General features: G+C 34.1%; 2 protein-coding genes across 2 annotated transcripts; one reads left to right on the top strand and one right to left on the bottom strand.

The window, feature by feature from the left end:
• Positions 1-490: 490 nt before the first annotated feature.
• LOC108341946 (vacuolar iron transporter homolog 4) lies at positions 491-1,196 on the bottom strand. Its single transcript, XM_017579640.2, has one exon. The coding sequence runs from the start codon at positions 1,153-1,155 to the stop codon at positions 535-537; it is 621 nt and encodes a 206-aa protein (XP_017435129.1). The 5' UTR covers positions 1,156-1,196; the 3' UTR covers positions 491-534.
• A 7,365-nt stretch (positions 1,197-8,561) lies between these two features.
• LOC108339689 (vacuolar iron transporter homolog 4) lies at positions 8,562-9,491 on the top strand. The gene has a single exon (XM_017576879.2). It carries the CDS (start codon positions 8,644-8,646, stop codon positions 9,307-9,309), a length of 666 nt encoding a protein of 221 aa, XP_017432368.1. The 5' UTR covers positions 8,562-8,643; the 3' UTR covers positions 9,310-9,491.
• Positions 9,492-10,883: the final 1,392 nt, after the last annotated feature.

Raw genomic sequence — 10,883 nt, 5'->3', positions numbered from 1 at the left:
TGTACTTGGTCCAATGTCTTATTTGCACCTATTTAAAGGTTGTCACGTTTTTCCAACCGTTACAACACTTACAAATGTTTTACTTTTGCTTTTACATAATTTTTCTATTAGATATCTACTTTATACAAATTAAATTCATTTATAATATAAAGATCACAATCTTAAACACTCTTAATCATAAATAATTTATTTGATAATTTAAATATATTTTTTAATTTAAAACAAATAATTAATTATTTGTTATTTGTATAAATTTATTTATGTTTTTTGGTTTGCTAAATATTTTATTTATTATATAATAAATGAATTTCTATTTTCTTTATAAAATATTTCTTATTTTCATTCTTTAAATATTTTAAATTATTATTAAAGAGTGGCTAAAAATAATAACTTTCTATCTTTTGCCAAATACTCGTAAATCCTATATACTTTGCCACCATCTATTTAAATGATCCAGTATTCATTCATGATTAAAAAATGAAAACACTGCATGACTTAAGCTCTACATCAATCACGAGTATCAGTTTTCAATCCTTAAAGCCAAAAATAATAGCCATAGTTATCTAACCTCCAATCACCACTATCACCATTCCTTCTCACTAGAGTTTTACTTTTTCTAAGTACTGCAATCATCCCTCCAAATATCAACAATGCCAACATAGCCACAGAAATAACTAGCAGCCTGAGCTTATAATCCCTTATGAAAGTAGCTATTAGCACTGACACCATTCCACCAATAGAAAATCCAATTGCTGATGCTAAGGAAGCTTGAAAAGGGTTTAGAAGTATATCATCTTCCTCCATTTCGTTGTGTTCTTTATGGTGGACTTTCATTTGAGCTACCTCTGTGTCAACAGATACAAACTCTTCAATTGGCATGCTGCAAGCCCCAGCAACTATTCCTAAAAAACCAGCAAGAAATATGACTATGATGTTTTCATTCAAAGCTTCAATGGCAATCATCAGTAAGGTGGTTACGAACAACCCAGTTTTGGCTCCAAACACAGCTGCCCCAAGACAATGTTCCCTTTCAGGGTACTCAATATTGTTTTCTTCCATGTCTTGGTTAGGGTTTGCTTCTATATCATTAGAGTGTTTGAGAATCTCAACATGGTTAATTGGCCTTTCATTGCTACTAGTGCCAAGAGAATCCATAATGCAGAAGAATTGTAAGGTACAAGGATAAAGGGAAAATAGAAAAAGATTGCCTGTGGAGGGCACACTCTCCTCATGGAAGTTATTATATAGACATAGAACATAGAATAGTAAGATCACAGTTAGGTATGCTTGATGATAATGAACCTCGGTGGTGATGGCGTGGAGAGCACTATGATGGGTGGCCACCTGTTTTAATAATTCCTAAAGCTTTTCAATTAACAATGAATGAACTTTTTTCATGCACCTGTTTGGATGCTTGTATGATTCATTTTATTGTGATCACTACGTATAGGATATGTTTATATCATCAAGGAGCATCTATTTAGCTTTTTTACAATTTCTAATGGTGAAAGTATACACATTTTTTTCTTTAATTGGACATATTCAAAGTTGTAAATGATAATATTGAAAGAGAAAAAGATATTAACACATTTCTTTTACACCATTTTGATACAATATATGTTATTATACTGATATACTTTAAATTTAATAAAAAAAATGAGACATGTGGTTTGCCAAAATATTATCAGAAAATCTGTATTAACATATGATTACATTAGAGATATGAAAGTATAGATTTAGTGGGGGTTATCTTAAACAAGGGAATGTTCCATTGCACATATAATATAGGGTAAGGTAGTGGCAACCCCTCTATTCATTAAAACCAATAAATAATAAAACATAACTTTAAGGATGTGAGGATCGGCGTACTTATGAATAATCAATTCAGGGGTGTGTGTATTCCACAAGAAAGCCCCATGCCACTTTGAATATGAAGAAATAATGACTATTTAAAACTAGTCTTATCTCACACCCCAGTTCCTTCTTCAAAAATATTATTGTTAATTTTCCCTAATGGGTTCGTGTGGATACCTTTCTCTCTCTCCCTCTCCCTCTCCCACAATCATGCATGCCAAGTCGTTTTCTAACGGAGTTAGTTATGACCATTATGCTCTTTCATATACAGAAGAAAGCGTTTTAGACTGGTTTGAATTCACATGTTTATGAGCATTGGTTTTGTATTTTGGCTCAAAGCAATTAAGGAATCAGCAACACATTCTCTGATCAAGGTCAAAACTCATAAGTTCATATGATATGGATCTAACCTCCTCTAACATAATTTTTCCTTTGTAACAATTGAAAAGAAAAACAGATAAAAAAAGAAAATTATCTGGGCCTTAAACAAAACAAATGCAGGGAGATGAGCACTTAACAAAAGCAGATAACTGCTTCAAATTGATATTATTCCAATATGCAAGGAATAATTAGAAAAAAAGTAATGATAGCACGCTAAAAGAAAGCGAAATATCACTAGAATCACTTTTAGGGAAATGTTTTTAGGTTGCAGAAAGATGAAGTTAAGCACTGAGTTTTGGCTGTTTTTCCTTCAGGAAAGTGCGTAGCGTGTAGCTTTCGTGTGGATTACACACTCCTCACTCCAATTTATTAATTACACACTTTACTTTAATGGCCACTATCCCCGTGGAGTGCACACTCCAACAAATATAATATATACTATCTTTCTCTAAAGTCTCATGCCAAACCCCAGTTCATGGAATGCTAAATCAAGCCATTTCTTTTACTTTCTTCTGGGATCTTTTACTCAACTGCCTAAGTTACATATGATTTCTCTATCAATCACAACATTTCCAAATCGAAAAGCGATGGATTTACGTCAAATATGCAGTATTGACTTTTAAAGACCTATTTTACGTAATGTTGACTAAGTACTATCAGTCAAGTTAATTCTATGTTTATCTGCTATTTAACCCCCCAAAAGCGTTATAATATAGTGTTCAATTTACACATCAAATATTTTTATAATCAAAATTTTAGTAATTAATTTTGGAAAGTAATTCAAAATTTAATTTCCTGTAATAATTAATTTAGAAACAATTTGAAAACTGTTTATTATTAATAATTTTTAATTAATAAATTAATATCTAAATTATCATTAACTATTATTTTTTATATTAAAATCGATCATTATTTAAAGATTTTTTAATAGTATTCTATAAAAACACTAGTAAAAAAACGCATTTTTAACTCGTACACCAGAAATACCGAAGCGTATTAAAACGCGGTGCCAGTTTCGTAATTTGCAGAACATTATATCCCTCGGTTGTAAACTAACCGATGCCTAAAGAGCATACTGCCTCGGTTGACAGGGTGAACTAAGGCAAAACCCCTACTACGTATTTGATGGTAGAGATAGTGCCTCGGTTGGCAGGATGAACCGAGGTATATATAAAAAAAGAAGACTGGAAATAGAAAAGGGCCAAGCCCAAATGGCCAAATCTCTTAGGGTTTTTTTCTTTTCCAGAAATCAGAAACAGGGTTTCTGCCTCCTCCCCCTAAAATCAAAGAGAGCATCTTCATCTTCATCTTCATCCACGACAAAAGGGGGTTTCACCTCTCAAACTATTTCCTTGCACGAGCTACCTCTGGACCAGCTTTCATGCCATCTCCACTCGTCATGCAATCGGCGGAACCTGCAAAACGTAGTCGACCGCCCAATCACCTTTTAGGGCGCGGGTTACGGCTGGTGCTGCCCTTGACTGCAGCGTTTGTCGCCAAGCCGCTCTAGATCAGCGAGCCTTCCGTTGTCGCCGCCGCAACGCTTGTCGCAAACTCCTCACCGCGAGTCACCGCTACCCTCTCACCCCTTAATCGAATGTCGTCGCCGCCCTAGACCGACAATCTTCCTCTAGCTATCGAAGCCCTCTGTCATCATTGCTCTCGTGGCTGTTTCCTTTTCTTTTTTTTTTGCTGTGTGAAGAAATAATAAAAAAAAAGGCTCCCATTTTTCTTGCTCTTGGCTGAAGATTGGAAACCCTAATAAAAAGGATCTGGGCCCTACCCATTTTTGTTTCAGAAAGCATAAAAATAAGGCAACGATGGCTGTTGAGGTTTTTAGTAGAACCAAGAGGCTGAGTGAGTTCCCTCATAATTTTATTCTTGAGATGCTTTCTTTTTCGAGCAAGTTTTGTTGTGAGGAGATGAAGCATGCTTGTGATACACATTTGGCTTCTCTGGTTTTGGATATGGACGACGCGATGTTGCTGATTGAGTATGGACTGGAGGAGACTGCATATCTGCTTGTGGCGGCTTGCTTGCAGGTGTTTCTGAGGGAGCTTCCTGGTTCGTTGCAGCGATGGAGTGTTATGAAGTTGGAAGCGAAATGGGATTTTTTTTTCTAATTTCGGAATGGGAAACTAGTATGAAACTTGGAAGCGAATCAGAAGGGGTTCAGTACAGTGTGCATCGCAATCTTGGAATTGCCCTCTTTTGCTTTGCCATTATACAGGTAAATCTACTCTTGTTCTTCTGCTTCTTCTTCATATCTTAATCCAATAAAGATGAAGTTTAACAGTGTTAGCTCTGAAATTTTGCATATTTTCGCATTGTTCTTGAGCCCAGTGAAGACTCACAAGTACAAGTGATTGCCATTCAAAAATTGTAACCATGGGGTTCTATCATATTGGATTTCTTAAATTAGGAAATCTTGGGTCTCTGTTTTGATCTCAGGTTGGGATTTTCTGGTTGCGTATTGTTCCAAGTTTCCAACATCAACTGAAAAACACTTTGACTTGCACCATTCTGTTTCAGGTTCCTTTGGATCTGAAGAACACGCTTCAATTGTGTATGCTGCCTTAATAGTTGATAAAGAGTTGCAACCTGATAAAGTAAAACGAGGCATGACAGTAAGTTAAGATGGCTTTCATGCTGTTGCCTTTTCATATGGAAATACTAATGCTTCCATGGAGACAAAGGACGATGATGCTGAGTCTAGTTTTCGTCCGAACTTCGCAGTACCAGAGAGTCTACTCCATAATCTGCCTCCAAATGAGAAAATACATCAGATTATTTCAAGGACTGCAATGTTTGTTTGCAAACATGGAAGTCAGTCAGAAATTCTTCTTAGGGTGAAACAAGGAGATAATCCAAATGCATACCGTATCAGTTTAGTACGAACCGAGTCCTAAAGTCTGAAAAAATAAAAAAAAACACGCTACTACCTCGGTTATCTAAGAACCGAGGCATAATCCTATCTCGTTTTACCTCGGTTCGGAATCAAGGCATAAAGCCTACCCCTTTTTACCTCGTCCGTATATGTCTCGGTTGTAGAACCGATGCCTATAAACAAAAATAACCGATGTCGTTTCCCTTTACTCCACTAGTGAAAGTCATACAAGTATAATCTTATTCTTAATATTGGTTACGTGATTTTAATATCTTTAATAATAATTCTCTAAACATAGAACTTATCTTTAGTTTATAATTTGGAAAAACTTATTTTAGTATTTTTCTTAAATGTGTTAAAATTTGTCATTAAAAAATTACAACAAGTTGTTTACCTAATAATTTTATATTTTTTTCATCCAAAAAAAAATTATTATTTTTTCAAAGTATTCATCGTAATGATGAAACTAATTTTATTCTTAGAGTGTGACTTTAATATTGTAAAAATTTAGAAAATGACAGTGATTTAAAAATGATGAGACTCGATTATTTTAATATTAAAAAGATTTATTATAAATAGTGTTGTTATAAACTTATTACATTATGTTAAAACATCACTCTCTATAAATTATTTTTCTAGTGTTCTCTAACTTCTCTTTTGAATATTTCTCTTCATCTTCAATTTGAACCAATCAATTTTTCAGTTTGGTTAAGATGAGTTCCAACAATTTTCTTGGTCTATTTCTATTTTCTTTTTCATATGAGTGTTCTTTCACTTGCATGTATCTTTTTAACCTTCTATTTGTCAAACAATGACTATGATAGTATGATTGTTCTTGCAATGTTTATAAATGTAGATAGAACATTTTGTTGTTGGAAGTAGTTTGGAGTTCTAAAGCTATTTAAGATATCCTAACAGGTGAAGGAAGCTAATTCTATGCTTATATATTGTTGATATTTTCTTTAGCTTGTGAATTGTAATTTGGTAATTTAATTTGTGAAATTTGAATACTTTGCATGATTTGGTCTCTTAAGAATTTTTGTTTGTTTTTTCTATGGTAGGTAAGGAACTTTGATGTGTATAACTAATTATGAAAATATTTAATAGCCAATTTTGTCTCCAGTTTCGTTGAAAAATCTCAATTTAGTCCCTTGTTTTAAAAGTGTTTGAAATGGATCTTCAATTTTAAAATTTTGAGTCAAATTAGTCCCTTCCGTTAAATATAAACAAACGACGTTAAGGGTTTGATGATTTGACAGAAAACAGTGCCAACATGTTATTTTATAAATATATTTGTGCTGACGTGTTAGTGAATTAGAAGTTGATTGTGAAAGAGTAAAGATTGACGTGGAAAGTATTGTGCTTCCTAGAGACTTTACACCCTGCGGTTGAGAAACCATCCTTCAATGGCATCACTTCGTACTGGTCCACCGGGAACTAGAGCAATGGGACATTCGTCAACATCCCAGAGATGACCATTCCTTACCTTTACACCTTTTACTTCGTCGCGCCGTTCTCCCCCATCACAAATGAATATGATTACTATTTGTTATAGAAGTTTAATCATTTTTTGTCTTGTGTAGCCTGACTTCTGGAAAGAACTTGCAGATGCTGTCAAGAGATCTTACAGTAAAACTGATTCTAATATTTTAGAGATCTCAGGTGAATTAGGTAGAGGAGGTTCAATTGCAGTTACAACCATATTAGTCAATTGTCAGAAGTTAATAGTAGCCAACATTGGGGATTCCAGGGTTGTCTTATGCAGGAAGGGTGTGGCCAAACAATTATCAGTGGATCATGAGCCAAACACGGAGCATGAAGATATAAAAAATAGAGGTCGAGAATTTAAATGTTATCTATAAATCATTAAACAAGTAACAGAATAAGAAAGGAAAGAAAAAATGTTATCTAACAGAGTTACCACTACTCTGTAGATTTGATTTCCAGAACCTCAAATATTCAACTGAAGAGAAAAATGTTCTTCTCTTAATTCTACACGGAAAGCAAATCCAGACCAATACATAATATAATAAATCTTGAAACAGAAAAAAAATTAAAATAAAAAAGAGATAGCATAGAGCAAAAATGTTGAGTTGAGTGGAAGAAGGAGAGGAGTGACGACGATGTTTCGAATCTCGATCAGAGTTATAATGATTGCGAGGGAGCAACGAAGGTGATGCCACCAGTGATTCTGATCGGTATCGACGGTGATGCTATCAGAGGCTGAAGTGAAGCGGAGGAATTAGGGCTCAGGACGAGTTGCGATTCGAAGAGGAGAAACATGCGATTTGCTCCGTAGGACGACAGCGGTGTCATCAAGTGTGCACAGAGGGAGTAACGCTGTAGTGGTGGGCGGTGTCTCTAGCAACGATCGGTGCCGCCGATGACAGTTTTGGTCGTCTAGAGGAAGGCACGGCGGCGTTGGTCATGCGGAGGGCAGAGCTGCCGCTAATGAAGGTGGAGAAGAGACCTTCGTTTCTGAAAAAGAGAAAAAAAGAAACCCTAGAGGGCTTGGGCCTCGCCTAGAAAATATCAAGTGCACCTCTAAATTTCATCTCTGCACCCATTCACTAACACGTCAGCATAAATATATCTATAAAATAACACATCTTCTGCCAAATCATCAAACCCTTAAGCCGTTTGTTTCTATTTAACGGAAGAGACTAGTTTGACTCAAAATTTTAAAAGTGAGGATCCATTTCAAACACTTTTAAAATGAGTGACTAAATTGATATTTGTCAACGAAACTGGAGACAAAATTAACTATTAAACCTTATGAAAACTATGTTATGACATTGTTTAGAAATGTCTCTATGAAGTCTTTCAACTAACCTCGATCATTGATCTATTTTTGTGATGTTAAATAATATTATTGAAATATTATTTCATATAAATAACAATAACAAGATAATATCTTAGCATAAATAATAATCATAATATCAAATTAACGATGTTATTAATATGTAAATGTTTCTCCAATAGATATATTTTAAACTTAAGATAAAGAAATTTAATATATCTTGTTGTACCAAACTCTTTTAATATATCTATTGGATCAAGTAGGTATGAAAGTTTTAACACATTTAAGTTAAATGCTTAACTATTCATACATTGCCGCCATTTAACTATTGATATATTAATCTTCCTTGTTTTCAGTTAATAAACCAAAACTAAAAACATGATTTGAGCCAATAAGATGAATAATGTATAAACATTACATTCAAGTGGAATATCTGAGACCTGGATCCACTTTTTGGTGGAGAATTTTAAACTCGAACCATATATATTTTTTAAGAAGTCACTAACTTGCAGCTAGTGCTGTCCTGATCACCATTATTACTCCTTTATCAATATTTAGGTACATTGACACCTCAAACTTCACCACCCCTCACTATAAATATTCTTCATTGGAAGCGTGTGTTCTTCACAAGCTCTTAATAATATCTCATAGAACCATCAATATTTCCTCCTTTTCCATTTCAGCATTAATTACCCAGATTCATTTTATCTTCATCTCCTTCATGGCAAACCTTGGAGCTCGAATTAATGATGTTTCATCAAACCAAGTTGAGATCCCTGTCCATTGTGATGGTGTGGAGCCAAAACCAAGTGAAGAGAGCAACATTGACTACTCTCAAAGGGCTCAGTGGCTTCGAGCAGCAGTGTTGGGAGCCAATGATGGGTTAGTCTCTGTTGCCTCACTCATGATGGGTGTTGGAGCTGTTAAGCAAGACATCAGTGCCATGCTTGTTGCTGGTTTTGCTGGATTAGTTGCTGGGGCTTGTAGCATGGCAATTGGAGAGTTTGTCTCTGTGTACACTCAGTATGACATAGAGATGACTCAGCTTAAAAGAGAGAGGGAAGCTAATAATAATGGAGGAGTGAATGGAGAACCTCAAAGGGAGAAGTTGCCAAACCCATTTCAGGCTGCACTGGCATCAGCACTGGCATTTTCTATTGGTGCTTTGGTGCCAATGTTAGCAGCTGTGTTTATAAGGAGCCACAAGATTAGGATGGGAGTTGTTGTTGCAGCGGTTAGCCTGGCGCTGTTGGTGTTTGGAGGGTTAGGAGCAGTTCTTGGAAAAACTCCAGTGATGAGGTCTTGTCTCAGGGTTTTGATTGGAGGTTGGATGGCTATGGCTGTAACGTTTGGCCTCACTAAATTGATTGGCTCTGCTCAACTTTGAATGTTATTCATATTCTTAGTAAAGGTTTTTTATTGGTTTTGTAATGAGTACCTGTGCCCGCATGTGTTACTCTTTGTAGATTGTGGCAGTTTTTGTTAAAATGAACCGAACTTCGTAGGAACTTGAAAGTTGGAAGTTTTCATAATAGATAAAAATGAAAAAGTTGGGTGTTACATAAGAAACCAAAACCTATAATTATTAAGTTTTAATATTTTATATCGAATGTAGTGTCATGATTTATATATATATATATAGAAAGTGTTATATTTTGTAAGAAGTTTGTATAGTTTGGAAAGAAGTTTTGAATGATAAAAAGAAGAATCTACTTCAGTCTATGTCTATGGTACGAGCTATATAACAGTAATTACGATTGGAAAGAGTAGACATTTAGTAGTCAAATTGGTGTTATAGTCAACCTAATTGTAAAAACTGTTATAGGTATAACTCATACAGACAAGTGATTAATTTTTCCAATTTATTCAAGTAATGTTCCAATAGGGCTTTCCCACTTTGAGTTCTCCATCCATATAGGTTTTATTGCGTTTTCTTTTTAATATTTAAAGAACGTAAATTAGTATATAGATAAGACTGAAGACAACTAGCTGCACAATGATGTGGTCTGAATAGAAAAACTTTAGTATGTATATATATATATATATATATATATATATATATATATATATATATATATATATATATATATATATATATATATATATATATATATATATATATATATATATATATATATATATATATATATATATATGAGTTTACTAACTTAAGTAACTTTTTAAAGTGTATCAAATTTTTGTTGTAGAAAAACTGACAAAATAGTATGTCCTTAAACGTGTAGTTTCACTGTCCTTAAGGACTGTTGATGGATTGACAAGTGTATCAAATCGCGTAAGTAATATATAATGGTAAGATCAAGTATCGTATCTTAGAGGACTCTCGGTACTAAACAATTGTGTGATAACTCAATTAATTAAGACTTAAAAGAAACGAGATCATTGGTTTAAGATGTAAAGATAGAAAATTAAATATGAATGCAAATTGATCAATAGTAGAGTAACACAAAGATGAACGAATGTTGTTTAATATGAGATGAATATGTTATTAGGGTTTGATTTCACTAAGTTTACTCTCATGTATATAAAAATTATTCTTTTTACATTAATGTTAATGTCACTCACTAAATTACTTAGAACCCGATCCCTCGGTGCAATAAGCCTGCCTTCATTCCTAGTTCGTGCAATTCCTAGTGTTCCTAGAAAATTAAGTTTGAAGATCAAGAGCTTAAGACGACCAAGTACTCATACCCTCATCCCTGAAAAATATTACCCTTGGTAGAATTCAACAAGAACCTGAATTGTAAGGAACCTCCCGGCACTCATGCAATTCATAAACAATGTTACTAAATGAGTTAAATAGAGCAAGCATTAAAACAGATGAATTCCCTAACAATTAATGAAAAAGCATATATGATTAAGAATCAATTCAAATACATGAGAGTTTACAAGGTTACATCATCCCCCAACAACAAATAGAGTTTAGTTCTCCATAGACATGGA

Source organism: Vigna angularis, chromosome 1, assembly GCF_016808095.1.
Source record: "Vigna angularis cultivar LongXiaoDou No.4 chromosome 1, ASM1680809v1, whole genome shotgun sequence".
NCBI classification, from domain to species: domain Eukaryota; kingdom Viridiplantae; phylum Streptophyta; class Magnoliopsida; order Fabales; family Fabaceae; genus Vigna; species Vigna angularis.
This window is presented reverse-complemented; position numbering and strand designations above follow the sequence as displayed.